This window comes from Aspergillus japonicus (assembly GCF_003184785.1).
Source record: "Aspergillus japonicus CBS 114.51 unplaced genomic scaffold BO86scaffold_37, whole genome shotgun sequence".
Classification (NCBI taxonomy): Eukaryota; Fungi; Ascomycota; class Eurotiomycetes; order Eurotiales; family Aspergillaceae; genus Aspergillus; species Aspergillus japonicus.
This window is the reverse complement of record NW_020291674.1, coordinates 51,117-79,005: the sequence shown is the minus strand read 5'-3', so window position 1 is coordinate 79,005 and position 27,889 is coordinate 51,117. Positions and strand designations below refer to the sequence as shown.

At 53.2% G+C, this 27,889-nt stretch overlaps 12 protein-coding genes across 12 annotated transcripts; 5 read left to right on the top strand and 7 right to left on the bottom strand.

The window, feature by feature from the left end:
- Positions 1-1,628: 1,628 nt before the first annotated feature.
- BO86DRAFT_420254 (carotenoid oxygenase family protein) lies at positions 1,629-3,625 on the bottom strand (the record flags this gene model as incomplete). The annotated part of the gene is made up of 8 exons (XM_025675188.1): positions 1,629-1,907; positions 1,981-2,093; positions 2,160-2,758; positions 2,801-2,838; positions 2,923-3,033; positions 3,097-3,129; positions 3,165-3,497; positions 3,563-3,625. 8 exons carry the CDS (start codon positions 3,623-3,625, stop codon positions 1,629-1,631), a joined length of 1,569 nt encoding a protein of 522 aa, XP_025526020.1.
- An 831-nt stretch (positions 3,626-4,456) lies between these two features.
- BO86DRAFT_390511 (SDR family oxidoreductase) lies at positions 4,457-5,510 on the top strand. Its single transcript, XM_025672407.1, has 4 exons — positions 4,457-4,553; positions 4,618-4,931; positions 4,997-5,367; positions 5,427-5,510. The coding sequence occupies exons 1-4, from the start codon at positions 4,514-4,516 to the stop codon at positions 5,458-5,460; spliced, it is 759 nt and encodes a 252-aa protein (XP_025526019.1). The 5' UTR covers positions 4,457-4,513; the 3' UTR covers positions 5,461-5,510.
- Positions 5,511-6,010: 500 nt separating this feature from the next.
- Positions 6,011-7,319, top strand: BO86DRAFT_433751 (oxidoreductase; the record flags this gene model as incomplete). Its single annotated transcript, XM_025675866.1, has 2 exons — positions 6,011-6,306; positions 6,412-7,319. The coding sequence occupies 2 exons, from the start codon at positions 6,011-6,013 to the stop codon at positions 7,181-7,183; spliced, it is 1,068 nt and encodes a 355-aa protein (XP_025526018.1). The 3' UTR covers positions 7,184-7,319.
- A 2,112-nt stretch (positions 7,320-9,431) lies between these two features.
- On the top strand, positions 9,432-10,305 carry BO86DRAFT_420251 (uncharacterized protein; the record flags this gene model as incomplete). Its single annotated transcript, XM_025675187.1, has 2 exons — positions 9,432-10,160; positions 10,234-10,305. The coding sequence occupies 2 exons, from the start codon at positions 9,432-9,434 to the stop codon at positions 10,303-10,305; spliced, it is 801 nt and encodes a 266-aa protein (XP_025526017.1).
- A 681-nt stretch (positions 10,306-10,986) lies between these two features.
- Positions 10,987-11,469, bottom strand: BO86DRAFT_401118 (uncharacterized protein; the record flags this gene model as incomplete). The annotated part of the gene is made up of 4 exons (XM_025673754.1): positions 10,987-11,169; positions 11,240-11,290; positions 11,357-11,389; positions 11,452-11,469. The coding sequence occupies 4 exons, from the start codon at positions 11,467-11,469 to the stop codon at positions 10,987-10,989; spliced, it is 285 nt and encodes a 94-aa protein (XP_025526016.1).
- Positions 11,470-12,152: 683 nt separating this feature from the next.
- BO86DRAFT_433743 (F-box domain protein) lies at positions 12,153-13,879 on the top strand (the record flags this gene model as incomplete). Its single annotated transcript, XM_025675865.1, has 3 exons — positions 12,153-12,288; positions 12,355-13,667; positions 13,754-13,879. The coding sequence occupies exons 1-3, from the start codon at positions 12,171-12,173 to the stop codon at positions 13,877-13,879; spliced, it is 1,557 nt and encodes a 518-aa protein (XP_025526015.1). The 5' UTR covers positions 12,153-12,170.
- Positions 13,880-14,762: 883 nt separating this feature from the next.
- BO86DRAFT_433735 (amidohydrolase family protein) lies at positions 14,763-16,359 on the bottom strand (the record flags this gene model as incomplete). Its single annotated transcript, XM_025675864.1, has 3 exons — positions 14,763-15,223; positions 15,326-16,095; positions 16,245-16,359. The coding sequence occupies 3 exons, from the start codon at positions 16,357-16,359 to the stop codon at positions 15,062-15,064; spliced, it is 1,047 nt and encodes a 348-aa protein (XP_025526014.1). The 3' UTR covers positions 14,763-15,061.
- A 295-nt stretch (positions 16,360-16,654) lies between these two features.
- BO86DRAFT_411080 (NAD(P)-binding protein) lies at positions 16,655-18,115 on the bottom strand (the record flags this gene model as incomplete). Its single annotated transcript, XM_025674550.1, has 5 exons — positions 17,702-18,115; positions 17,490-17,594; positions 17,183-17,421; positions 16,874-17,104; positions 16,655-16,792 (listed from the first exon to the last, which is right to left on the bottom strand). Exons 1-5 carry the CDS (start codon positions 18,087-18,089, stop codon positions 16,655-16,657), a joined length of 1,101 nt encoding a protein of 366 aa, XP_025526013.1. The 5' UTR covers positions 18,090-18,115.
- A 189-nt stretch (positions 18,116-18,304) lies between these two features.
- Positions 18,305-21,157, bottom strand: BO86DRAFT_433717 (uncharacterized protein). The gene is made up of 5 exons (XM_025675863.1): positions 20,874-21,157; positions 19,703-20,812; positions 19,247-19,639; positions 18,930-19,186; positions 18,305-18,867 (listed from the first exon to the last, which is right to left on the bottom strand). The coding sequence occupies exons 1-5, from the start codon at positions 21,071-21,073 to the stop codon at positions 18,404-18,406; spliced, it is 2,424 nt and encodes an 807-aa protein (XP_025526012.1). The 5' UTR covers positions 21,074-21,157; the 3' UTR covers positions 18,305-18,403.
- A 479-nt stretch (positions 21,158-21,636) lies between these two features.
- Positions 21,637-23,505, bottom strand: BO86DRAFT_433711 (flavin-containing monooxygenase; the record flags this gene model as incomplete). The annotated part of the gene is made up of 5 exons (XM_025675862.1): positions 22,876-23,505; positions 22,467-22,795; positions 22,070-22,413; positions 21,856-22,003; positions 21,637-21,783 (listed from the first exon to the last, which is right to left on the bottom strand). The coding sequence occupies exons 1-5, from the start codon at positions 23,468-23,470 to the stop codon at positions 21,637-21,639; spliced, it is 1,563 nt and encodes a 520-aa protein (XP_025526011.1). The 5' UTR covers positions 23,471-23,505.
- Positions 23,506-23,867: 362 nt separating this feature from the next.
- On the top strand, positions 23,868-25,216 carry BO86DRAFT_316820 (alpha/beta hydrolase; the record flags this gene model as incomplete). The annotated part of the gene is made up of 4 exons (XM_025668144.1): positions 23,868-24,228; positions 24,296-24,406; positions 24,494-24,585; positions 24,644-25,216. The coding sequence occupies 4 exons, from the start codon at positions 23,868-23,870 to the stop codon at positions 25,214-25,216; spliced, it is 1,137 nt and encodes a 378-aa protein (XP_025526010.1).
- A 305-nt stretch (positions 25,217-25,521) lies between these two features.
- BO86DRAFT_433710 (cytochrome P450) lies at positions 25,522-27,275 on the bottom strand (the record flags this gene model as incomplete). Its single annotated transcript, XM_025675861.1, has 3 exons — positions 25,522-25,671; positions 25,751-26,956; positions 27,039-27,275. 3 exons carry the CDS (start codon positions 27,273-27,275, stop codon positions 25,522-25,524), a joined length of 1,593 nt encoding a protein of 530 aa, XP_025526009.1.
- Positions 27,276-27,889: the final 614 nt, after the last annotated feature.

Here is a 27,889-nt window from a genome sequence, read left to right as displayed (position 1 = left end):
CGATACTTGACCGCCCTGGCCCGTGAGGGGAGATAGCCCTCATTCCAAGTTGCCAGGGGACTCTGGTGGTCAGCATTGTTGAGCACAGTTCTCGTGGGCGGTCTGCTCGTCTATGATTCGAGACTGCAATGCAGTAGTTTCGAACGATGAGGTCTGGACTAACCCTGGAAGGATTTTCGTGTCGGTTTAACCCGATGTGGGTCGCGATTGTGTGAGTGCCGTGGTTATTCAGTCGCCCCGAAAGGGGAAAGGTTCGAGTCGCTTGTTCCCGTCCCGCAGCCTGACTGTCGCATTCATAATGCTGATATAGCAACTGGTAAGTCAAGTCACCCGTCATTTGGAAGTCGATTGAAGCGAAACTGGCGCAACTCGCCACTGTCCACAGTTGTTTGCTCCGTGGCAAATCAACAGCTGCACTGATATGTCCGGGTCTAATGCTCTGGTAGGTTGTGTTTCAGCAGCAAAAACAACCTGCCGTTCGTAGTCAAAGATGGCCAGATATATATATACATATTGTAAGGGACTGTACATTTGTACGGTATATATGTAGGTGGGGTGGTGAAATGTCTTCGCCTTGGTATTCTTCAAACAGGAACGGTTTCACTGTCCTCCCATTTTTTCAAGTCGTAACAAGGGACTCGATCTAGAGTAGGCCTCTGATAAGACCGATAAGAAGGAAGGATCTGCGGAGAAGGTGAAAAACAAGACCCCGGCTTTTTTCAAGCTCACACTCACCACGATCGTTCCTTGGGCCCCAATAATGGCATTACTCAGGCTAGTACTGTACCACTGGAAGTGTCCACGGGATCACTCCCGATCTCCGACTATCAACCCGGATAGACTATTTTAAGAGATTCGGATAAATCCCCAGTACCGGCGGGGAAAAAGGCTAACCCTACAAGATGTGGTTCGTCCATATCCGATCACGACATTATACTAGCCCGCGTGTTCCAGCATCCAGTGATTTTCGTCAGTTGGGGCTGAAGATAAATGCTCGCCCGGCTTTTTTTCTCGTTTTGTTTTTCTCTTGTTTCAGAGCTGCTCCTGGGGCGTCGAGTACGGAGGCCAGAGCGTCGGCCCAACTCACCGTGTAGACAAGATACGCTAGCTTCCGAAGGGCCATGTTTCCCAGAGTCCAGACGCAATACAGTTGGTGAGCGCTTGGCTTGGGGTATTCCAATTAAGAGTTGAATCCGTTGCCTCGAGGTGAGGGACTGTGATTGTAAAGGCCATATGGATCTGGGGTAATCTGACGTGAGACTGGTATCAAGGATGGTAAGCAATATTTAATCCGCGCCCAAGAAAGGGAGCAAACATCGCATTCCATCAAAGCCTCCTTTTGTAACTTCTGGCACACTTCTGGGTAGACACATGTACAAAAATTCGTCAAGAGATACCGAGATCCGCCGTAATGTCTTTCCTTGCACCTAGCAAAGTATGCAAAGTGGGCAGCTTCAAATAGGATGAGTTCTACCGACCCGTTAATTGATACTCGCTTATCCTCGCTCGACGGCTTTTGTCTGAACTATTCAGCTGCCTATACACCCTGGACATCAGGATTAGTACATCGTCACCCGAGCTCAGCAGACTTACCCCACCTCAAACCCAGGATCTACGGTTCACAAGCCCTACTTAGCTGGATAATGAGACCCGTGAAATCCGCACCCAACGGCAGCCCCACACTCCGCTCGTGCCACTTCCGTCATTGTCCGAGCATCCAAACACAGCAGATAACTCATCCCAGTATCCCCATTTAGCACCACACTCAGCAAGAACCCCTCATCCTCGGCCGCGGCCCCGAGGTCAGGCACGAAGATTGCCTCCCCTGGGGTATGTCGGTCTCGAGACCAGATCGTGCCTTCCTGGGTATCGACATCGACTTTCGCCATTCCATCAAAGAACGATGACTACGCGTGAGGTCGATCAGCCAGAATCAGTACATCAAAACAGGCCACGTGAGAAAAGAAGATAGACACATACCTTTCCCTGCGTGCAGAGATTATACAAGAATTGCGTCCTTCGGCCGGTGAATCTGGGGTTGATCGTTGGTAGATCGCCCACGGCATCGGATGCGATGGTCAATTCGGTCGTCGCTAGAGGCCAGGCAGTGTCAGGACGATCTTTCCTTCCCTTTTCCCTGCGAGTATCCTGACGGTGACCAGTCGACGGAATTCCGGAAAGGCGATAGCGAACAAGGCGAGGGCGCGAGCGGTCACTTCCATAGTACTTCTCGACTTTCGGTCCCGTCGAGACCAGGGACTCGTAATAGACACGGTGCAGCATTTCATCGGTGGGGTATTGGATGAGATCACAAATGATGTCTGTGGTCCCGTCGCGCGGCCCCTCTTCTTCTCCATCAGCATCGTCCGTCTGCCAAGCGTTGATGGTATGGAAGCTGAAGAACGCCGGACTGGCAAAGGTAGCAACAACTCCGCGCCCATCTTTCCGGTCGATGACGTACCAGCGTGTAGGTGTTTCGGGGTCGAAACGCATGGCGTCGAGCAAGTTGCGTTCCCACAGGACTTTGACGCCCCCGGCCACGAACAGCGCCGGCCAAACACACAGGATCACATAGTCCCGGCTCAAGAAGAAGGAGTGCAGGTAGGCCGCCTGCACGCCGAACCCAGTGATAGTGGCCAGAATCTCGGTTTTGCCGGTGGCGGCCGACGTCCGGAACACGCGGTATGTCGCGTGGCGGCCGAAGGCAAGATTGTAGTTATATAGGTCGCCTGTGATGGGATCGAGCTCAGCATGTGCGCTGGACAACGGGCCTTTTAGCGCGGGGTGCAGTCCTGCCTACCGCGTTACTCCTAGGGGCTCGAGGGTCTCGGGGTCGATCTAAGTTACGGGGTTTAATTGTCAGCTCTGGATACTTACACCATTTTCTAGAAAAAGGAGGGAGGGGGCAAGTGCGCAGCATACGTGCTTGATCAGGTTCGCATCGGTCAGAGTGGTTAGACTCGCGAATCCCCCTTGCCCGTGCTGCCTAGAAGGGACTTTGAGGTTGGACGGAATTCTGGGACCTGTTCTCGCCTGTTAGTCCATATGCTCCCTCACAAAGATGGAATCGAGCACCCGGCATAAATATCGACCTACATTAGCATGCACCGTGACTCCCACATTTACCATCTCCGGGTTGGTGGTCTCAAATGGGTCTCAAAGACTGCCTTGACCTTTTGAAAGAAGTTCGCACAAGGGTCTCGCTTCTGCCCGAACGTCATGCCGCGCAGGCTGCCCGTCTTGCGCACCTCCTCAATCAGCGCATCGACCTGACGACGGGAGTTGTAGAGCACCTTGCAGGACTCGCTAGACTGGGGCACAAGCTGAAAACGATGCAGCTGCGTGAAGCCGTCGAACCAGTGGTGGAGCTGATACTTGGATCCGGGGACTTTGTAGCTAGCCGGTCCGGTCCGGTATAGAATTCCCGCAACATGCAGAGGGAATGAGCCGATCACGGGCAGCTCGATGGGCTCGCGTTGCTCGGCCGTCGTTTCGAACTGACCAGCGAAGTATTTAGTGTGTTTCTATGAGGGATCGTAATCAGGCACGGACAGAGACCTACCGCGGCGTCATTGGGCCAATCCTTGAATGGTTCGGGTAGTGGTTTTGTCTGGGTCTGCTCCATGGTTGCGCATCTGAGATTTGGACTAAGTATTGAAGTGATACTATAGGAGGCCTCCGTATTATATCATGCTCTTACTCTATGATCGCCGAGGCAATAGACGTGCCATGTGAAGCACCGCTGCCCCAAGCTGACATTTGCGTGCAAGGATCATAGATGGGCGCCTAGAGGGGGAGGGAATATTCTATTTATGCTTGGCCGATTCAAGATCAGTGGCTTGTGAAGCGTGCTGTCTGTACTCGATCTTGGGTGACGTTCGTGCTTGACTGACTCAATCCAACCTCTGTCGTCAGCACTAGTCTATTGAGCTGTCCAGTAGCACAAAGTATGATAAATGAATTGAGCATACGTGCGGGGTAGCACCTGCCTGGTCAAGAAGGCTGAAATGCCATCAATTCCCTCGGAGAGAGCCTTGTTCAAAATCGCAAGAGACCAACTGTTGCACAGTGTGTACAGATTGCTCCCAAACTCGGACGATAAGGAGCGAGGGCATCTTCAGATACTGTAAGCCTCCATCCAGAACCCGGAAACCATTCCTGCCCCAGGCCGAGTCACGCAACACGGAAACCCTAACAAGCCAAGCAGCTCCAGCTCGATGCTTCGAAACATCTCCTCCAAGTCAAAATAGATGATAAGCTCACCTTGCTCCATCCACAACCCTCACTAGCCGCAAATGACATGGTCTCAACTAAGTGGATCCCTCTAGGGTTCCAGCCTTCAGGTTTTTCCCCACATAGTCTCTAGGGAAGCCACAGCTTCGGTCAGCCACGGAAGCCCATTAGTCAGCATCGCCCACCACCGTGTCTTTCCGACTCAACCGGTTCCCTCCACTACAGTCAACTATCAAATTTCAGACAACCTCACACAGCACCCAATAAAGGAGATCCAACTATGTCCCCAAAAGCCTTCATTATCACTGGCGCCTCGCGCGGTACTTGCACCTCTTGCATCATCCCAACCTCCTACTTTCCCCACCAAGGCTAATAGCAACCAAGGCATTGGCCTCGCCATCGCCAAGTACCTCCTTAGCAGTCCGCAATCCCACAAACTGGTCGTCATCGCACGGAGCGTTGGCCCACTCCAAGCCCTGAAAGAGCAGTATCCCAGCCAAGTCGAGGTTCTGGGCGGAGATCTCGCCGATCTCTCGCTCGGTCGGAAAGCCGTCGATCTGGCTCTGAAGTCCTTCGGACAGCTGGACGGACTTGTGCTGAATCACGGAACTCTGGGGCAGGTGGCGAGTGTGGCCGAGGCGGACCCCGAGCAATGGAAGCAGGGGTTCGACGTCAACTATTTTAGCTGTGTTGCTTTCGTACGTCAACGCACTATCACCCCTGGAAGATCAACCATCTCAGAAGAACTAACGATAAGCAACAGGTACAAGCATCTCTCCCATCCCTCCGTGCCTCTCAGGGCCGGATTATCTTCACCTCATCCGCGGCTTCCGTGTCAGCCTTCAAGGGATGGGGCTTGTACGGCGCCACCAAGGCGGCCATGAACCATCTGGCGCTGACACTTGGGGAGGAAGAGCCTGAGGTGGTTTCTGTGTCGGTGGATCCGGGGATCGTGGACACTGAGATGCAGCGGGGCATCCGGGAGGATCTTGCGACGAAGATGGATCGGCAGTTCCATTCGTTCTTTACCACCGTCCACAAGGATGGAGGGCTGCTGAGACCCGAGCAGCCGGGGCATGTTATTGCGCGGTTGGTGGTTGATGCGCCTCGGGAGTTGTCGGGGAAGTATCTTTCGTAAGTTCTGTTATTTTTGTCTATATGACATTGAGGATATGGTTGCTGACGAGGGACAGGTGGAATGATGAGGCTCTGGCGGCTTCTCAGTAGCTTTCCTTAGCGTTCGTTTAATAGAGATGAAGGATAATGCTAGAGATAGAGATAGAATACAATAGTAGGAGAACTTTGTCCTTTAGGGTTCATATCGCACATTGCCACACCTGCCATTTACCCGCATTATCCGATCACCTACAAGCTTAGTGGTCCTGCTCACCCTCAATTAACATGACCTGTACATCTATCTGACTCCTATCCACAACCAGCTACTGATCAACAATAACGTCCAATAGGACGTAGGCGAGCGGAAAGGATAGTGGCCTAAACGCTAGGCCGACTAAGCATAATAAGCACTACCCAGACTGCTTGATCCGCTGCGTCCTCGGACGGGTAAGCGGCCAGATGGAGATGCCCGAACCGTCTTTCTCTCCCGCTTCCCCGCCCCATCCCCACTGCGTCATCGTACATGCCCAGATCTAACCCAACAGACGTCAAGATATAAGCCTCACCTTCGCACGTCGTCTCCCTTAGCATATGACTATCTTGTCAATCTGATTAGATTCCCACTACCACTGTACGTCATCAATACCGCAGCAAAACCAACATGCCAACTCGAAAATACTTCGCGCAAGCCCCTTCCTTTCCAGACGACACACCAACGGTAGCCCTCCCCACAATATCACTGCATAGTCTAAAAGCCCACGACCCCACCGAGTCCCAGAACTTGTTTACCGCATCCCGTGAATGGGGGTTCTTCGTCCTCGATCTCCGCGATGATGACCAGGGCGCGCGCCTGCTGCACCAAGCGGAGAGGATGTTCGATCTGGACGCCGAGCTCTTCGCGCTGGATCAGGCGACATTGGATCAGTATGCATATGATGCGCCAAGAGATCTTACGGGGTACGTTGCACAGCCCCATTTCATCAGAAGAAACGAAGAGACCCGAGAGAAGGGTGCAGTGCGGAGCAATGGCTAACGATCTAATAATATTGCGTGGGCGGATAGGTACAAAAGGATAGGCGCCCTCAAAACAGACGACGGCAAGGTCGACCACATGCATCTGTACAGCATCAGCCAGGATGACATACTTGGCAACCGGCCGGCTCGGGTCAATGCGCCGCCCATAGAGGAGAAACGTGCGGAGATCCAGACCTTTATTCGGGAAGCCTCTGCTGCGTTGGGAGTCATCCTCGCCACTCTGGACCATGAGCTGGGTCTTGCACCAGGCACATTGGAGAAACTCAGTCCCTTGAACCAGGAATCCGAGACCAGTGTGCGCTTACTCTGCAGTCCTCCACAACCCACAACCCCAACCGAAGACACCGCCAAGAAGATCACGTTAGGCGGCCATACCGACATCGGAACCCTAACCCTCCTCTTCCACGTCGTTGGAGGATTGCAAATCCTCCCCGCAGGGCAGGACAATATCTACGAGAATTGGCGGTGCGTGCGCCCGGTGCCGGGCTGCGCACTTGTCAACCTCGGGGATACGCTGGTGGAGTGGACGGGGGAGCTGCTGCGCAGTTCTTTGCATCGGGTTGTCGCGGCCCCCGGGGAGCAAGCAGGCGTCACACGACAGAGCGTGGCGTACTTGGTCCGGCCGGCAAAGCAGGCGAGTATGCGACGGCTGCAGGGGGGAAAGATTCCCCGCTTGGTGGAGGGAGAGGCAGAGGAGACGAGGCCGGTGAATGAGTGGGCGGCTTGGCGGTCACAGCAGATTATGCTGGGGACGCTGAAGCCGCAGACTCGAGGGGGTGTGAGGCCTGTAGTAGTATAATTCAGGTTGAGATGGGTTGTGATCTCGATGTGTAGGCAGCGTGAATCATGGTGGCTATTGCTAAGTGGTGGGATTGTAAGAGGCAGGGAAGAGTAGATTTGTTTCATCTTGAGCACCAAAATATAGAATAAGCATGACATCCTGTGTTATCTCATATTGGCCGTTGTCATTGCATTGAAGATTCGTTGGTTTGGTGAATCTGACAGTGGCGAGCATCTCATTTTGCCTAGTCGCGCATTAGCGGGGATTCTTATCATTAATTCACTACACTGGACCCTAAATCTCAAGGATTTTGTGGCTTTGGCGACTTTCTTCCCCTCTTTACTTCTCTTTACTCCCACCTGAAGAAGGTTTGGTCTCTCAATTCCAACCAATAGCCCCATAAGTGGCATTATGGATTCGTACATAGGTACACGGAGAAGGACAAACACGTTTTCAATGTCCCTCAGCTAGTTGTAGAACTCATACCCCGCAACCCTATCTTTTGGACCGAGCCCTACAACCGACCTTTCTTAGTCGGCATCACTCTCCGCCGCATCCGCACTGACGAGCCAAACCGCAACTGAAACGGCGAGAATACTCGAACAACGGGCCATGCCTTCTGGCTAGACTGGTTACCTCTCATTGATCCCAGCCAGGAGGAGTTCATCCTCTTACGCCACGAGTCAAACAGCAGCAGCCTCGAGCGGGTTGGTGTGGAGGAGCAGTCTCCATATTTCCCACGCCCAAGAGCCCAGCAATTCCGCAACGAGCCAGCCTCATTCTAGGTAGAATAGGCCAGGGTAAAATGGGATCGCAGTGCAGTGACTCAGCTAATGTCTTGGCCGCATGCCTTGGAATTGATCTTACAGCCGGGGTATACCCACACCGTTGTTGGGACGGGGTACAGCCGAATCTGTAGCAGCCGCCCAAGCGGCCCGCGATCATAAACCCAGGGAGCGCATCGGTCACATTTTTCGTGAACGAAGGGGAGATGCCCCCAATTGGGCGACCTCCGACGCCGCCGCCTATCGGTCCAGACGAGCGAGTGTGAGTATCTCCAGTCCAGCGGGAGGATAGATGTGCTTGGCTAACTGCGCCATAGTTCTGGAGCATCAGTTCTGAGTCTCGGACTCGGCTGCAACCCGACCATGTGTCGGACCGGGAGGAGAGGAATGTCCATTCGAGTGATATACCACGGTGCATCCGATAGCCCTGAGGCCCGAACGGCCGATGAAAAGGCCCGGCCGATCACATTCCACATCTACGCATTTGATCGCATGTTCGCCACTCAGTGACGCATCTATCGCCGTCGCAACCCCGATCGATCTTCTCAAGAGACTGTGGATGCACCAGACGAATGGGAGAGATTTTACGGCAGCGATACGGTACCGCCGTGGTGGGACCTGCCCGATCAGCAGATCAACCTGTCCGGAGCACCGGACGATCTGTGTCCTCTTTCCGGGAGAACCCTAGTCAACTTCCTGGGAGCTTGCGGTGGACTGGGGCAGTCTTCCTGACGACCTAAGAGGGGGCGAGTGACTCTGGTACCAGTTCAAGGGAAAGACGCGGGACTGGTGGGATTGGGGGATCCGCGCGGATTATGCGCAGACGATCGTCACGATGACTGGCACGCCGCCGGGCGGGAAGCTGGAGGGACCGGTCGTGTACCCTAGAAATAATGGAGGCCGCCTGAAAGTGGTTGTCCCGGCATCGAATGTTGTCCACTGGACGGTTGCCGAGTGAGCACGTTTCGAGATATAGTATATATTAAATAAAGAAGCCTGGATCTACGGTTGTAATCAGCACCAAAGCTGCTATTGACAGTCGAACCGGCATAGACAGGCATCCTCAGAGAAATTTTCTCTTGCGAACTCCCTCATAGTTGTGTCCCCCTTCAGCTGAAATGAAGCCCTAGATGCCCTGATAGAAGCATCGGATCAACAGATTCTCGCCCTTGGGCAAGGGAGCTTGAAGCTTTACCATTAGAGGTTTAGTGCCGGTTTTGAGGGCAACACTTATTATTCAAACACCCCACTTGCGTGAGATGTGGACCCCTCGTTAGGATCATTGGACCTTTGTATGGATAAGACACGTACAGGACTTGCCAGCCTAGCTCGCGGAGTCCGACCGGCTCTAGGCCCAAAGTCGAATCATTTAAATGAAATGACTCCCCATCTTTCTTATCTCGTGACCTAGTGTATCTTTACACCATTTCTCCCTGTTTATCCCTTTCCAAGTCGGCGTCAACAAGCCCACCCCGCATCCAATGGACCCATCAACCCCACCCAAGATCATACCCGCACCGGGACAACACCCGGACATTAAAGCTGATGCACGCCGCGTGTTCGACGTCCTCCGATCTGGCGGGGTAGCCCTAGTGCCCACCGAAGTGGGCTACGGCCTCATGGCCTCATCGACCGAGGCGATCCAACGAGCGTTTGCAGCCAAGAGACGCCGTCCCGGCCACGCGCAGGGCATCATCGGGACTTACAAGCTCCACCGCGAGCTCCACCTGCTCTCCGCAGCGCGGCACAAGATGATACGCACACTACACCAAGATATGGACATGTCCTTCGGGGTGGTCGCGCCCTTCCGCGCGGACCACCCCCTCCTCCAGCAGCTGACCCCGGCAACCCTGGCGAATACGACCAAGAATGACACCCTGGCCATCTATCTCGGTAGAGGGTCCCTGCTGGTAGAGCTGGGCCGCTTGAACGACGAGGCCGGCCAGTTGATGCTAGGGTCGAGTGCCAACCTCACCGGCACGGGCCAGAAGTTCCGGGTGGAGGACATCGACCAGGAGATCAAGGATGCCGCCGACGTGATTGTGGATTACGGGCTGCAGCGGTACCATGTGTACGGGGGGCGCGCATCGACAATCATCGACTTCGATAATATGAAGGCCCTGCGGATTGGCGCCGAGTATGAATTGCTGAGGGAGCGTTTGCGGAAGTATTGGGGGGTGGACGGGTTTCCCGAGGATCCTCTTTTTGGCGTTTCCGCGCCCGCAACAGGAGCAGCAGCTTTGGGAGCCCTAACCTCCCCCCATCTCACTGAACCTGCTACAGTTGATGAACCTCCTGCGCCCCTCTGCATCGAGTTCTAACGTTCGATATGAGCTACTAGGACAGAGAGATTAAGGCTTGGAGACTGAAGTCTATTTTGTTGCTTACTGACTTTCTGCGCTAAATATCTCAAGAATGTGGAGAAAAGGGCAAGAGAAGAGGAAGGAGGCATCGTGTGTTCGGAATTTTTGTCCTTTCTGATCGCTGAATTCATGGGTTAAAGATCTTTGGATTAACAGTGTACCATAACATACATATTCGAGGTTCTATGATCGACAGTTGCTCTCTTCACCGTGGAGTAGGTATATATATGCCTTTCAGGTCCGTCTGCATCATATTGTACGATGCTTCAGGAACCGCGGATATGGATTGCGCAAATGACCAAAAGCATGGCTGCTGCGTATCTACACACACAATCCCTATCTCCCCCAGTTCGTATGATAGCGATCAAGTAGACTTGCTCTTCTTGATCCAGCCGCGCCAACTCAAGCTCCACCAGGTAGAATTCCTTTCTCGTCCCCTGTCACCTCGTAGCCCCCCCAGCGGCGAACTCAGCGCTATGAACTGGTTGTCCGACCTGCACGACTGGACGCTGAAGCCCGCGGGCGCGCTGCTGTGTGGAAGTCTTGGGGGGTGGACTGGCTGCCTAGATATCTCGTCTTCGTTGGTCACTACGCTACAATGGTACTCAAGGAGAAAAATTGATTGCAGTGTCGGGAACAAACCGGCGGCCAGCGCCGTAGATCTTAGTTTCAACTACTCCATCTTCGCATCATTCTCACTCGCCTCCTTCACCCTCAGAGCGAGAGCCACCCCCATATCCTCGCCCTTGCTCAGGGCTTCGGCCTTCTGCCGCAGCTCTGCGGCCTTTTCCCGCTTTCGCCGCACCTCCGCTTCTTCCGCCGCGGCCGCCCTTTCGAGGCGCTCGGCCTCGCGCAGCTGTTGCCGACAGGCAAAAAAATTAGTTTCGCTTCGAGCCAACCTGTCAATGCCTTCGGTTTGAACTTACCAGCGCTTCACCAGAGATGGTCTTGCTCTCCAGCCCTTTGCGGGCCTGCCGCTATTTCTGGATCTTCTTCGCCTCCTTTTGCCGTAGCGCCCGGGGGCGATTGTCGGTGGGGGCCACAATGGTGGCCCGGCCACCCGCGTTCACGAAGATCTGCTCAGTGTCCGTCAGACATGCGTGCACAACAGATAAGGCAGTGACAAATGGTTGCATACTTGCTGTGTGGCAGGCATAGCGGTGGTGGTTGTGGTGCTGGTGGTTGTTGTGGTTGTGGTTGTCGTTGTGTTTGCGCTTCATCAGCTTGGACAGGCAACAAAATGTCACCAAGATGGACTTCCTACCAGTTCCTACCAGAGGGACGATGATTTGGGACGAAGCGGAAGAAGACAAAGGGAAGTTCGAAAGAGAGGCTGGAATGCGAAGCCATATATACACGCAGCGACCTGGGAAAGCCGCTTCCCCCTGCGGGGGCAAACTCTCTCTGAAAAGCCATAGTTTGTTTCTCTATTGTTCCGGCCGACTATGAATGTGTTGCAGACATTGAGGTTCAGGGAATCAGGCTATTGATCATTCTGTTTCAGGCCTATATTAGTAGTGTACTGATTGTTCCATTGTGGCCCTTTCTTGGTCAACATCAAGAATGGCCGGTGTTACGGTCTCAGGCTTCGGGCGCGTGGCCATTGGTTAGCACTTTCGGAACTCACTTCCCGTCAAATCGCGAGGCCATGCCTCTCGAGCTCAGGATTGATGGATTCGAATCGAGCGGGAATTGGATGGGAATGTTGCCGAATGTCTCCTCAACAAATGACACCTTGATGACGTGGGCAAGGGAGGTTTAAAAGGCCTGAGAGGGGAACATGCATGGGCAGAATATGTATTCACGGCTCTTCTATCTTTTCACCTTCGGAGGATAGTGTTTTACGCTTTCTTGATCATGTTTTCACTGCTACAATTTAATGCAGACTTCAGTAACAGGTTTGGCATCAGCATGTGCACTTTGTGTGGGGGTGGAATCCATGAACACGTCCCGTGGAAAAAGCCCTTCAGGGCCGGTGAGCTGCGTGATTACCCGCGTGAGATGTGTATGTGTTCTCAATTTGGGCTGACATCAATCCAAGTTTATTGCACCAACTTCGGCGTCAAAGTGACCCAGATCCTCATGGCATTTTCATTGTGGCTGGGGGGACCACCCGAGGGGCGAATACCAGGAGACACCGAGACTGATGATAGCTGGGGCTTGGGTGATGTGCCCGCACATTGCCAGACCGACGTGTACCTCATCCATGATCTATGCTGGCATCGCCTGCTGGGACATTTCGGCCCCGGTGAACTACACCTAGGAAGTCTTTTCGAGGCATTGGAGCTGTTACCCTATACGCCGGGCTATTCCCACCGCACATTGAGGTCAAATTCACCCCTCTTCCTCCGCACGAGCTTTGAACATCAGGACATTCGGCGTGATGGCCGGTTCGCACTGCCCGTGTTGGAAGAGCTCATGCGCCTCGGGAGAGACCCCCCTCCGTCTGCTCCGTCTACCACCCGGCGACGGCGCACCTCCCACCGACGGCGACCGGGCAGGGATGGCTTCCAGCGTCTGCCCTTGGAAATCATCGAAGAGATTGCCATCTTGCTACCGACCCGGGATGTTTTACACCTCCGTTGCGCGTCACGCGGATTTGTAGCCATCTTCTCCAGCCGCACGTTCTGGAAAACGAGATTTGAGATCAATTCAGAACGCGGATTCCTGTTGCCCGTCCTCCGCAACTACTTTGAAAGAAGGGGGGGAAGGCAGGCGGAGCGAGAGATGGACTGGAGGCTGCTCTACCACTGCACCTGTAAGCTGAGCTGTAGTTGGGGGTTTCGCCTGGAGATTGGTACGTGGGCGGTGCTACGCTGGATTCGCGACACAGCCATGGCTCTGCATGCCGGGCGGCCACGCCCACTCGATTTCCGCGGGATGGGCCTCTATCACTATGATAACTCCCTCGAACGGGGTACCTACCGGGAGGTGGTCGAGATCCACGCTCCAGTACGCCAGATTGCGGTGTCCGTGATGCACGAGACCGCACGGCCTTCCGTCACCGGATTGGAGTTCTTCTTTGAGGATGGATCCAGAGCCATGTTGGGCTACTCATGCCGTGGGGCAAGGGAGATCCATGGAGAGACACGCTGGAAACACGAGGACATGCCTAATCTATACTTCTATCCCGGGGTTCGCGTAACGATCGACATCGAAAACTTCCATGGGTTTTCCGTAGGCAGAGATGAGGCCAGTGTGTGCGGTGTTATGATTTTGCCCGGCATGGGCTACGGTGTAGGCAGTTCCGATACCCTCGAGCGCTTCGCAGTCGGCGATTACATACAACCCCGGCCATACCACCCTTGCTACAGCTCTCTTGATGAGGTATACCAAGTCACCGCGGTTTCCGATGTATGTCCCATTCTTGTCCTTCTTGGTTCTCTTTAGTGCACATCGTATTATGGTTGTTCTGCTGACAGTGCCCCTGGGGGTGTTAGTCTCAGAAGATCATTGACCTAGGAGTGCTGGGAAGAGGGCGAAGACGCCTCAATCAGATATCCGAAGAAAGATGGCAGGAAGTATTCAATTGGCTCGAGGAGAACGGCCAAATACCAGCGCACTGAAACTTGAGATGAGGTTTGAGGTTGCTCGAGACTTCCCTTTCTTATGCTGCAGCACAAAGATCTGTCATAAATCCAAATTGTTTCCAAAACGTATCCCCTTGTCCATTGTATCTCTTCATAGATGCTGTTTGTTTTCATAAGAGGGTTGCCAGTCTAAAAGTGCCGTGCCCTGCACGATTCTGCCCATCTGGTAACGAGAAATCAGCTCAGTTATGGTGGTCGGTCAGTTGTGGGGAATCGCCATTTGTGTCTTAATTCGCTCGCCAAACATAGAGAATGTGACTTCGTCATGCTCCTGTTTGAAATGCTGCCCACTTGAACCTCGCGGTTGGCATACCTCAGGCGGCGGTGGCATCACGGTTTGCTTCGATTGCGAGTCAAGAGGCTTTCTCCCTACATGTGATCAGATACCGCATGTAATGTGATATCCCATCAAGATGGTGCGCGTCCTTGCTATAGCTCTATATCTGGCTCTCTTTACCTCTTAGCGATGGAAGGAAAAGAAGAAAAGAGAATGCTACACATTGTATCTGTCCAAGTGCAGGAGTCCAGTACTAAATGAAGTATTAGGATTTCTTTCCTATTTGGCCTCCTACTACTTTCTCCCTTCGGCCTTTCTTCCACCTTTTCCATTTTCTAAACTGTATACTATTACTCACAGATATCAAAGGATTTAGTGGAGATCTACAGTGATTCATAGCACCACTCGAAAATTGGAAAGCGCTTCACGGAGGCTACTGATATCAAGGATAAACCCCCACTTAAACAAGAAAACAAGCAGCCATCAGGTCAATTTGGTGGGCATGACGGTTAATATCTCTCCAGATACCTCTTGATCTTGTTGCTAATCCTAAAAGCTCATTTTTCGAGAGGTCAACAGCAAGCCAACGCTATACCGCAAAAAAAGGAAAACCATGTCATATCTCAATGATGAAGGATACAGTAGGTGAGAATCAAGTCATGATCTCCCTCGGTAGCCCGCACGGTGTCGATACGCGGCTATATATGTTGAGCGGTGTACTCCACCAGTTACTGTAAGAGAATCCTTTTGCTCATATCCTCTGATCTCTTACAACTGACAGCGTGTGAACTCCATACCTATAGTTGCCGGGGGCGGCTTGTGGCCTCGACCCCTCTTTCCCCTAGTTACAGCAGTCCCTTGTCCCATTTGAGATCTCTGCATCAGATCTTCCCCTCACGCCCGCCCTCCCCCGCCAACCTGGGGATCAACTTCCGCGCATTTCCAAAATAAATCCCCTCGCGCATCTCCTCCGTCATCTCGCACCCTTCCAGCTCCTCCAAGAAAGCCGGATACGCCGGCAACGGGGCGTACGGGAAGTCACTCTATCGCCACAGTCAGCCGACGCACATAACCCCTTTGACGCTTGGCGGATCCCCTCCCCGAAGGAACCCAAGCAAACCGAACGGAAAAGAAGGACAACCCACCCCATACAGAATGCGATCCGCCGGCACCATCCGCCGCAACACCGCGACGACCTGCGGCGCCGCCGACAGCGCCAGATCGAAGTGAAAGCTCCGGAAATCCGCCATGACCTGCTCATAGGTCGTGCCGACGACATACTCGGCGGCCAGGTCCGGCGCCTTGCGGAGGGGCGTGGCCAGCCGGGTAATCAGATACGGGAGGGTGCCGCCGGCGTGCGAGAGGATCACCGTGCAATCCGGGTACTTGCGGCGGGTGCCTCGCAGGATCATGTCCATGGCGGTGCGGGTGGTCTCGTGCGGGTAGTCGACCACGGGCTGCGGGAGGTGGGCGTTGACCGGGGTGGTGTCGGCCGGGTGGGTCGGGTGCACGAAGACCACGCACTTGCGGCGGTGCAGCTCCGCCCAGATGGGCTCGAGGGACGGGTGGCCCAGGTAGGCTTGCGTGGCGGCGGAGGTGCCGTAGCGCGTGAAAAGGGTGACGCCGTCGGCGTGCAGGCTGTCCAGGGCGTACGTCAGCTCGGCGAGCGCGGCGTCTGGATGTAGAAGGATGTCGGGCAGGTTGGCGAAGAACCCGTAGCGGTCTGGGTGCTTGTCGCGCAGGTCTGCCGCGTACTCGTTCAGCTGCCGTGCCAGCTTGTACGAGGCTTCGCCTTGGAGGATGCAGGCCCCGGGGGCTGTGGTCGAGAGGATCGCTGTGCGGATCCCTAGGCGTTTCATGAGGAGCTCGGAGCGGAGTGGGCTCCAGCTGGGGGTGGGCCAGCCGCTTGGGTCGCCTTGGTGTTGGTTAGTTTAGCTTCTTAGAACCTACTGGTGGTGCATTATGTCCTTGCGCATACCTCCTGCTGCCTCAACGGCTGTGCGATGGATTTCCCCAGCGTTAGTAGTTGTAACGGTACCGGAGTCAGGGCTAGGCTGCACGAACCTTCCCGGTAGAACGACGGCACAAAATGGTGGTGGGTGTCGATCTTGTTAACGGGCGGTGGGTGAGCCCAAGCCAGGATCTTCCCCTGCAGCCAATCCATCCCGTGGTCCGTCATGTCGTTGAGTTTGGATTTCCAGGTCCAGGGTAAAAGCCAATTGAACAATGCAAGCAAGAAGCTATAAATCATTCGATCACGATAGGTGGTGATAAAGATGTCTGAGAACACAACCTCAAGGCAAGTGACACGGGGTCTTCTTATTAGAGTCAATCTAGGGTGTATAAGTTATCGGGTGCGTTCCGGACGCCGCGCGGACGCTGCCGAGCGTTCCGTAGCCGGAACTGGCCCCGTCTACAACTCAGCACAACACAACACAATACATCATAGCTACAGAATCTCCGATCCACACCCGCTATTCCCCGGATATGATATCATCGCCCTGGACAAGCTTCCCCGCGACCGGATCGATCTTCTGCCGGCCTTTAAAGTCCACTGCCAAGGATTGCGAGCGATCCAGGATGAGACTCTGGAACCATGCCGGTGCACCTCGCTGTTTCGCATTTAATTCAGAATCAGTATCAACACATCCCGCATAGAAGAACCGGAGATGGAACTATGAATCGATGCTTACCAATCCAGCAAAGAGCCGAAAGATCCCAGGTAAGTAGATGGTCCGGCTCAACCCACTGACCAGAGTGTCGACAATTGCATCCACCACCGTGTCCGCATGCAACAGGGGCATGAAGAAATGCGATTGATTGGTTTCCCCCTTGAACATCGGGGTTCTGGTAAAGCTCAGGACCAACAGCGAAGTTCGGATTTTGGGAGCATTGTGGCGAAATCTGAGCTCTTGAGTCAGACACTTTGGGGAGAGTTGGTTAGCGAACAATGGTGGGAGCCGGATCTATCCCGGGTGCAAAACATAAGAGACAAGATATACCTCATGAAACGCGATCAATCCGGCCTTCGAAGCCGCGTAATCCGCCAGCCCCGCTGGAGGTATATATGCACTCATCGATGAGACGTTGACAATATGGCCATGCTGGCGGTGGATCATGCCGGGAAGGAATTCCTTACTCAGGAGGAATGGGGCGAGGAGGTTCGTCTTCAAAGTGATGCTGGTATCATGGTACGTCCCTTCGGCTACGGTTTGACCGCGTGAGAGGCCGGCATTGTTGACTATATTCGGAATAATGTCAGCTAAAACCCTAACTCTTCCTGCTTGTGGCTTTCTGGCTTTCACTCACCCAAGACCGAAGGATCGCCAACTTCAGACCGAATCTTCTCACAAAGGGATGCAATCTCCTTCTCATCACTCAGATCACATTGGTAATAGGTAATGCGGTCGTTCTCTGTTGGTTTCCGTAAGCCATGGCAATTTTCATCGGTTAGCACGTCTTCTAGTGAAAATTCCAGGTCCAATCTCTTCCCTTGCGCAAAATAATGGGAAATCACTAACCGGGCACGTAAGTCAAAGGGATAATATCGACGACCACGACGCGGGCTCCGAGTGCCGCCAACCGCTGAGCGACCCCGGCCCCCAGCCCGCCACTACCCCCAGTGACCACAACAATCTCTTTCCTCCAGTCATCATTCCAGGTATCGTCGATGGTCCAGTTGTTTCGGCTTTGCTTACTGAGATACGTGTTGAGCCAGAGGAAGACGCTAGCCATGGCGAGGTATTGAGCGAATTGCGTATAGAGAGGGGACGCTATCCTTGCCTTCTGCGCAACGCACCAGACAGGAATGCTGAAGATCGGATGCAGAATTGTGTTGCGCAGGCCCGTGATAATCGGATCAATGTACAATCCCTCGCGCGGGAGGAATCTTCTTTCGGAACTAACCATGTCTCGGTCGTCAGGCGAAAATCGAGCACAACTGAGAAACGCTTTTTGCAGTGATGGTATAGACCATGGGGGTCTGCTTTCTTCCGAATATAAATGATCCACAGTGAGATCTGGGGGGGGGGCCCGGAATCGAGATCAAGACACGAAAAAGCGGGGGAAGAGGGAGTAATACCACATGAATACCGATTGTTACCGGAGACAAACAAATTGCTCGCCCGGGTACTTTCCGGTTCTTTGTAACCGTGTATTGTGACGGTGTCAAGCCGGCGACGGGTGAAGAAGGTCAATGCTGAGCGAGCGCTGCCATAACAATCTCACTGGCTTGGATCCCCCGACCAGAATTCGCTACTCCCCAGCCACGGCGGCAAGTCTGGGATATCCACCCACGAAAAGAGACCAAGGTTTTGTGCACTCAGATTGTCATCGGCCGAGTATGAAGGCAGGTTCGAAGTCAAAGAGATCCCTGCTATTTGCTCCGAGCCAGGCAAGCCCATATCTCGATGGATAGTGGTAGTGCAAGGCTCTGCGAAGATTATACTTGTGTCGCCGGCTGCAGTCACACTCGGTTCGGGAGATGGCTGACGGCGGCTGGCGACTTGGTTAAAGGTGGTCTGCAGGAAGTGGAGAGAAGTTCGCGCCGAATGGCTGTAATTCGCCATGTCTCCCAGGATTCTCTCACACTTGGCCCAGCTTTCTTGGATCAAGGAGGGGCCTACCGACTGCAGCAGGGATGGCATTGAATAGGACATGACCAAGACAAGTGCAGCAGTGGTTGTATCTATATCTCACATTCTCAATCAGGAATGCAGGAAGGAAGGAAGAATTGAGGGGTCGTCTTACAAAAGCCATTGTACCACCATGCACCTGTAAATGTAGTCCAGCAGGTGTCATATACCGCTTGAATAAGATCAACTGCAGTCAAAATGCAGGTCTCGGCACATTTATCCGCAATGCAAGAGTAAAGTGCATTATCGGTATTTTTCGTGGCCGAGGCACGGCCAGGACCACTCTTATCGCCATGAGGACTGTGTTGAGCCACCTCTGAGTAGCACTGAGTAAAGATTCGTCGGTATAGCAGGAGGCGGATATGGCAGTACCTGCACACTGCACATCAGAAACTTGGGACAGGAAGAACTCAGGGAATTTATTCTGCTCACCGTACGTGGAGGACATTCCGCTGCCGTTCTAAGATCGGGGAAGGCTCTGTGGCGCCACATGTCGATCCTAGTACAGTCCAGTTGAGATATGATGGTAGACTAGCCTTGTAGGTATGAAGCTGTTTCTCCAGCTCGATCACATTATCTATGTTCAAGTCTTTCGATGGATCGGATGGGGTAGAGTCCTCCTCCGATTGGCTGTTCGATGTATTATATACATCGGAGAGGATCTTGCCGAGAATCTGATGCAGTTGAATTGACACGACATAGAAGCTCATTTCCGATCGTGTTACGTCGCGTTCGGGTGAGCAAGAAGCATCTAAAGGACGTGGCAGTGATAGAAAGGCGAGATGACTAGTCATGCTGGGTCGGCCATGTGTCATGCTGACTAGACTAGATGCAACACATGCTGTCAGGGAGAACACGTGGCTTAAGGATGTAGTAGGGACCACTTACATGTCGAGCATTACACAACCATGCCATGTTCGCCGGCGTACATCGCCTTCCAACGAAGTGCATGGAAAGCGACTGTCATTTTTGTGCAGGCCCAGCCCCTGCGCTATTCGACATGCCAAGCCGATCGCATTCCAGCATCGACTGGGGTACGGAGTGCTCTGTAGATACAGGGCGGTGAGCAGAAGCGTCTGGACTACCCCGATCGTGTTATGCTCCAGAATGTCTAGACCAATAAATCGTTTGCTGCGCAGGAAGAAGGAGTGGGCAGTTGACTCTCGTTCTTGAATTGGGATCTCCGCGAAATGACAGGCCAGCGCGAACATGGCGTTCAAGGCCGCATGAAACACTATCGATCTGGGACCCGAATCGAACTGCCCACCTAAGCCGATGTTAAGTTTCGACAATGGATTCATGGGTTCTTTCTCAGACTTCCAGAGATTCTGATACGCCAGTTCAAAACTGGACTGGTCAAAAAAGGGGTATATACAGGCTACCCGGTCCCAATAGCATTCGAGTAGCTGGTCAGCCACCGAACGAGGGGGTAGTGTATAGTCATCAGGTCGATAACAGGTATTCGGAGACTCCTGGAATTCATAAGTGGGAGTGCCTCCCGAGTCTGCGCCCATCGTCCCTGATGAACGCGGGGGTAGAGTCATCCGCGCGAAGCGCATGAGTGAGGCAGTGGAGGGGGACCCATAGTACTCTTTAGCAGGTACAGACACAGGCGTACGCGAGAATCTGTCCGGCGCGGATATCTGGCCCATTCCCGTAACATGACCAGGGCTTTCGTAATGCGGCGATGCAGAACTGGGGGCTTCCGAAGCGACCATTTCTTGTGGATCGTGATATTGTACCGTCTCATTCACATTGGCGGTGGATAGTACATCTTGAAGGGCACTAGTTGGTTGATCTGTGTTGCCCAGCCGGTCGATGGTTCCCTGTGCCCCTTCAACCTCTCGGGATGACGCTGGAGACTGATGCTCATGTTGCTGTTGTCCTGCGGGAGGATTCGCGCCTGAAACACTTTCTCCCATTGCAGATAATGACACCCCAGCTCGAGCGCAGACATTCTCAAGTTCCTGAATCCGTGAGTGCAGCGCGCGCATGTACCTGAGCCACATGGGACGCTCTTTCAGCAACAGCACGTGTAGTGTCAAGATCTACGACTTACTCATCTTGACTCGCGGTTCTGGCGTTATCCATTGTATACACGCACTCGCGAGCGCCATGGGGACGTCGTAGGCATGGACCACATGTGGGTTTCACGCCATCGCACCGAGTCTTCTTCTCTCGGCAAACATCGCAGGCGAGAGCGATCTTCCGACGCGACGCGCGTTGCGGTTTGGTGACTCCGCCTGTCTTGGGAGGCATGCTGCAGGTATACAAGAGGCAAAGCACAAGCGCTAAGTTGACGACAGGAGGCGGATTGAACCGCGCTGTTGTCTTTCAATTCGGTTTGGGGTTGAATTGCGGGGCTGGAGAAGGATATAAGCATCAGTCAGGGATAGTGCCGAGAACCGCGGCGCGGCGCGGAATGCAGAAAGCACGCCCCACTTGGAAAAACCTGTTCGTGCGGGGGGGATCAGCTCAGTCCTCTGTTTCTCTAGCTAAATTGTGTTGGCCTTCGATTACATCGAGGTTTTCCTGGGCCTGTGGATGATCGCAGGACTACTCTTTGACTAATACATTTCTGCTTTACTAGTCCATGGGTGAGGGTTCTATTGATCGGTCACGTGGTCGTCGGGTCACCTTCTGCCACAATATATAATGCAACTACTTAAATAAATTTCAAAGAAATATACAACTCTGAACAGCAATCTCACGCACAATAAGAATAAACAGAAGAGCTACAAGGAGAATCAAAAGCAGGAACCGCGAACCTGTCCGTTTTTTCAGACCAGTTCTTTTCTGCCACTATTATATCACAGCTCATGTCAGTAAATATAAAAGCCCCATAGAGTTAAAGGCCGCCTTACTTTGATGTGCCAATCCGACCACGTGGGGAACAGGCTGCGCCACCAGAAATGGGCCTGCGTCCAAGGATAAGACATTGAGTTCCATTTGGATTCGTTAAGGTACCACTAATCCAACAATAAGGTTAGGTTAGTATAGATATCCAGGAGTACAATGTACTTTAGGCAGAGCACACTCACCGAAATACAGCCAGCATTCCACACCCGCCTTCGCAGCGCCTCCTGCACCCAGTACACATAGCCTCTTTCGGCTTCCTGCTTGATTTCCACGGTCGAGGCAGAGCCGCTCAAGACAGGTTTCAGGATGCGAAGAGCATAGTTGATAGAGCTGTCCGATCGATATAATGTTAGAAAGACAACCAATGAAGATGAAGATAAGAAAGACAATACGCACTTCTCCGCAGCCATCAAGGCCGACGTATGGCCCGTGGCCGCATTCGGTCCAAGCAACAGAAAGAAATTCGGAAACCCGCTCATGACGGAGCAATTGTACGCGGACGGACCGCCATACTGGGCCCAGTGCTCGATCAGACTCACCCCGTTGCGACCGACGATGTTCATGTACGGGGCAAAGGTGTTGGTCTCAAAGCCAGTGGCAAGCACAATCACATCTGCAGGAATTATATTTCCCTGCTTTGTCTGGATACCTTCGGGGATGATCTTGTCGATTTGGGCATTGGTTAACGTTATCTTGTCGTTGTGTAGAGAATCGAGATAACCGCAGTCGATAATGCGCCGCTGCATGATATGAGGTTAGTTATAGTATGGATATGCTTCTGATGGACACGCACCTTGCAGCCGACATCAAAGTCTGGAATTAGCAGGTCATGATACTTAGCCGGGGCAGTGTCCCGCATGTACTTCTCCAGTTTTGTCCTGCGCTGCGCTCGCAGTCGGGCTGCTGTTTTGGTCATAGGGAAGAGAAAGTAGTCGCTTTCCGCCGCGAGAAAGATGTGCAGGCGATGCAACCTCATAGTGAACGGGATGTAACGGAAGATCCATTGCAGGAGGGGTGGATACGCGAAATTATGCGTCGGAGAGACCCAATGTTTAGATCGAACGATTTGCGTCAGTGACCCCACTTTGCCAGCGATGGCGGGCACAATCTGAGCCGCTGTGCCTGTGCACGTCAAAACAAGCAAAGGAGATTAGCAGGAGGCCTTGGAAATGCTCTTGTGTTTCCGAAGAGTGTTGCCTTACAGCCGTTCCCAATGACAATCACCTTCTTCCCATCCAAGCTAACACTATGGTCCCATCGGGCGGAGTGGAAGAGGGCACCACGGAACTCCTCTGATCCAGGAATCTCGCAGCGACGAGGCTTCACCAGTTGGCCGCTGGCAGCGAACAAGATCTGGCATTCGTGGGTGAATTCATGGCCGGTCTTGACGTCCCGTAAGTAGAGAAGCCATCGAGCCGCATCGTCTCTCCACACGCATTGGGTGACTTCGGTGGAGAGCGTCATCTTCTCACGGAGGTGATACTTGCCCAGAACAGAGTCATGATATTGCTTGATTTCTTGATTGGAAGGCAGCATCTTGGTCCAGTTGGCGTTCAACTCGAAGGAGTAACTGTACAGAGCGCTGGGCACGTCGCAGCCGCATCCAGGGTAGGAATTGATGTACCATGTTCCCCCGCTCACGGGATGTCTATCAAAGAAACGGATATCGTCGAAATCGTACCATCGCTTCAGGGTCGCGCCCAGAGCCACTGCTGAAAGTCCAGTGCCAATGCAGGCAATCTGGCTGTAAGATGGTATGTCAGGGGATCGGGGGAACAGGGGCTCTTTAGAAGCCATGTTGAAAGGGCAAAACTGATACGCTTATGTTTGTATCGGAGCGGAAAATATTTGTGTTGGAGGTAGTGGTAACGATCTTCTCTGTAAATATATGCACAGTGATTTAGGCACCGTAGTATAGCGAGATGGCCTTGGTCGTATCATAGTTAGGGCTCGAGCCGCGGCCGCACGCGACCCCGGATCATGGCCGGATGGGCTTCGGAATGATCCGACCATGCGGGGAACCAGGAACTAAGGTGTGGAACTATTGTTGCATGTGATTGACAAAGTGGTTATAGAGTCCATCATTAAGACAGCCAGCATAAAAGAATGAGAGCTATAACTGGCAGGTAATACAAGGAGCTTTATCCTATGATTTGGACCCCGGCATTGACCAAAACCTCATTCCAAGCGCAATATGGCAGCCAGAACGCAGCTGTCTTTTGTGCAAAAAGTGGACTTGATAGCTGCCTTTGCCTTCCGGATTCCTCTAGCCATAGTATGCAACATTTTGAAGACCGCGATCGGAGCTTCAGCTCGAGGTCTTCCGCTCCGCCCGAGCATTCAGAATGCGTGCGCAAGGGCAATCATGGACTCCCTCCATCCCAACCAGATTCAGGCAATTGTTCCGTCTACAATGCAAACATACACATCCTGGATTCGTCGGAATGCGGAGCGTACCGGAATATGCCACCGGGTCGACACACTGAAAGACGAGACAACTCACCTCCTCTGGCTTGGGCCTAAGCGATCCGACAAAGTGATACTGTTCTTCCACGGTAATGGGCCCTCTCTTCCTTCAAATCTACAAGTGGAAAGCGTAATCATAAAGCTTACCTCTTCTAGGAGGAGGATACGTGCTCCCACTTTCAGATGGCCATCTTGACTGGATGGCACATGTGAGGAGGATCTGCTTGAAAGCCTCGTTGGAGGTCAGTGTTTGCATACTAGAGTACTGTAAGTAGACTTTATTCGCCCCTCTTAACTGTGCACTGGATTCGAATTTTGTCTCTAACGCCTCTATGCGTCCCCCGCACTCTCTAGCACTTATTCCTGGACACAGCTATCCTACGCAATTAAAACAAGCTCTTATGGGGCTACAGCATCTGCTAGACCATGGCTACGAACTATCCGATGTATTGTGCAGCCTTAAGTACCTCACCCAACACACACTAATTGAACGTTGAGTACTAGATTATATTGGGTGGAGACTCCGCTGGGGGCCACCTTTCCCTCTCGGTGCTCTCCGCGCTGATGCACCCATACCCACATCACCCTTCCGCCGCCACCACCACCTCCTCGCTGGGGACTCACTCCAGCCGTCTCCGAGGCTGCTTTCTCATCTCGCCTCTTTTATCCCTTGACCTTACCACACCATCCTACCGCCAGCGCTTCAGCGTCGACGTGTTATCGCCCTACGTAGTCCGCACGTTCGGACAATATCTCGTCGACCGCACTCCCTGGCACAAAGAGATCTCGCAGGGCAAAGGCTGGGGCATGGCGCTGGATGTTCCGGGCAGATGGTGGGACAACTTAGGGCTGGTGGTGGACGGGCTGCTTGTCACGGCGGGCCAGGAGGAGATCTTCCGCGACCATGTGGGCCAATTCGTGCAGCTAATCCGGCAGCGAACCCAGGTCGATTTGATCGCACATATGGCTCTCGACGAGGCCCATGATGCGCCCTTGATGGATTTCATGGCGCATCGATCGCCTCGGGGCACTACCGAGATCGTCACGCGGTGGATTGTGGATGCCTTTCAGAATTAGAACTGAGTGACTTAGTGTGGAGATACCTGGTACAGTACACGAATATATATTCCGGATTTTTAGCTCACACTACCAAGGAGAGTAAGCTACTGTAGCTTGGAGATAAATGCTAGGATACCAAATATGCTAAGACGATTAGACTCAGTCTTGGCTCTTACACCTATCATTAAAGAATCTTGGAAAAATACACACATGCTCAGAACGACTGTACTTATTTACTTCAAAGTTCGAAATTCATGGTACAATTTGATACTCAAGGCTAGAAGAAGCATAAAAAAGCCAGGTTGTATACAAAACCGTCCAAGTCACTTGCCCCGTGCAGTGGCCAGAACACCTTCCCGTGCCGCCTCCTCTTCGATCAACTGGGCATGTCGACTGCTACGAACTGTGACCTTGACTGGAAATGGCTCTGTCGTGAGGTGATGGTTGAGCTTCCTAGAATTGATCGGCCCGGTCTGTCGCAGATCGCCAAAACGTCAGTTACAGAGACAATCGTAGGTGTCAACATAAAGATAGGAATGGGGGCGATCCTACAGCAGTATAATCAAAGCACATTGCCAGCCTAGCAATGTTGATAAAGAGCCCCCGTTGGGCCAACCGATACCCAACACAAATGCGCCTTCCTCCGCCAAACTGCCACAAGCCATGAGCCACATCCGCCTCATGGCCATCCAGCCAGCGTTCCGGCTTGAACTCCTCGGGATCCTCGCATTCATTGCCCACGGGCACCTCATTAATAACAAATCCCACCCCAGCCGGGAATGAGCACCCCTCGAACTCCAGATCGGCCGTCAGACAGTGATCCGGAGTAAAGACGAAGATCGGCCGCCACCGCAGCAGTTCCTTGATCACTCCACAGACATACGGCATGCTTTCCATGTCTGCCAGGCAGGGCAGACGGAGTGTCCCGTTCTCTCTGTCAACACAAATCCGGTCCACCTCCTCGCGCGCCTTCTGGAACTTGTCCGGGTAGCAGAGCGCTGCCATGGCGAAGGTATTCAGTACCTCGCGGGTGGTGTCGCTGCCAGCCTCGATCAGCTGCATGGCCACATACATGGCCTCCTGATCGTCGCCAGTGAACTTGGTGTCCTCATGCAGGAGCACATCGCGCACGAACGAGGGCGGGGCGGTGCCAGCGTCAACCTGACGGCGGACTGGTACCCACCACGAGCGGTATACCTCGTAGTTCCACTGGCCCAGCTTCTCCCACGAGCGGCGCCAGGGCTGCAGCACCCATTTCGGGGTCCAGTGGTCCAGCTCCGGGAACCAGTCAATCCAGCTGGTGCCGATGCTGCCCACGAACCGGGTCACCACGTCCTGCAGGTCAGCCAGCTCCTGGCTGGATTTGTGCAGCCTCTCCCCGAGCGCGATCCGGTGGACAACCGAGTTGGCGTAGCGGTAGTGATGCGCGAACCAGCGCTGTGGCTGGTAGAGGTACTCGGCCACCATCTGCGTGCTCTCCAGCTCCTGCCAGCCGCCGTACTGCTTCAGCGCCGAGCCGCTCAGCAGCGCGTGCATCACCCGGCGCTTCTCCGTCCAGCCCTCCTCCGGCGACAGCAGCAGGGACCGTCCGTGTCGACTGACGATTCCGCTAGAGATGGGCATCGGAGACCGGCCGTTGGTCAGCGAGCCGCGCTTCGCGATGATTTCCGCCACGACGCGCTTGCTGTTGAGAAGAATCCATGTCTTGGTGCCCAGGTGAAGCGTCGTCATCTCGCCGTATTGCGCCATCTCGGTGACCTTTCAGTTTGACGGAGTCAGTCAGTCATTTCTCGTAGATAGTAGCATTGGAAGTAACCTAGGAATCTTCTAATCAACTCACCGCTTTGTGGTCGTCATCACGGGCGCGATTCTTCAGCAGAGGCAGGCTGCCGAGAATCGGGACCCCCTTCGGGCCCGGCGGCAGCTTGTAGCGCTTCCCACCGGGTCCCCGACGCTTGCCCACTGGCTTGAGCAGCTCTTGGATGATGTAAAATGAGACTGCGAGACACACGACAATTGTGCCAAAAGTTTTGATGCCGGGATGTGTATCCGCCCATGCCAGAATCATGGACATCATCTTGGTTTGTTTCTTTTCGATACAGATGTCTACCTGGTGAAGGAATAATTGACCATTACTCCGCGTCATGTATCAAGTCTTGTATGTAGGTGAATCATTTTTGGGATTGACTAGATGAAACCCTCTTTTCAACAAAGTGGATTTGGTGGATGCTGTCCGGAATGCCTCCGGCCACACATGGGGCGATAGCATGTCAGGACCGGGTTGTTTCCGATACCGGGTGTTACATCGCGCGGCCGCATTCCGCTGTGTAATCTTCAATATGGACGGTTCGTAAAGGTTCTGAGCCTGTACCTTGTGTAATTTTTGAATTGATCCAGCAGGTATACGGAGTAGGTTGTCTTGATCTCTATTTGTAGAACACTGTATAGTTCCTTATGTGTTGGAGTGAATACCTGGAAGTTTCTATTCTGTTGCAAGAAAGGTTTACAATCGATGTAAATGTATTGAGTTAATGTCAAGCACTTTTCGCAAACCCTGAGAGCTGAGAGATGAGCTTTTCTGTGCCATGGACAGGAAATTGTGTTTATGTTCAAGTCATATCTTTCTTCTCTCCGTGCTCACAAACTCAGTTCCAGAGCTCTATCGATCCGCATTATCTTTAAATCTATCAT

Excerpts from the sequence above, each read along its gene's own strand:
- BO86DRAFT_390511 (XM_025672407.1), top strand. The coding sequence starts at position 4,514 with ATGTCCCCAAAAGCCTTCATTATCACTGGCGCCTCGCGCG. Across the intron at positions 4,554-4,617 it reads TATCACTGGCGCCTCGCGCG|GCATTGGCCTCGCCATCGCC; the intron begins GTACTTGCACCT and ends ATAGCAACCAAG. Across the intron at positions 5,368-5,426 it reads TTGTCGGGGAAGTATCTTTC|GTGGAATGATGAGGCTCTGG; the intron begins GTAAGTTCTGTT and ends GACGAGGGACAG.
- BO86DRAFT_433717 (XM_025675863.1), bottom strand. The coding sequence starts at position 21,073 with ATGCCTCCCAAGACAGGCGGAGTCACCAAACCGCAACGCGCGTCGCGT. Across the intron at positions 19,187-19,246 it reads CGGAATGTCCTCCACGTACG|GTACTGCCATATCCGCCTCC; the intron begins GTGAGCAGAATA and ends TGCAGTGTGCAG. Across the intron at positions 18,868-18,929 it reads ATGGTGGTACAATGGCTTTT|ATACAACCACTGCTGCACTT; the intron begins GTAAGACGACCC and ends TGTGAGATATAG.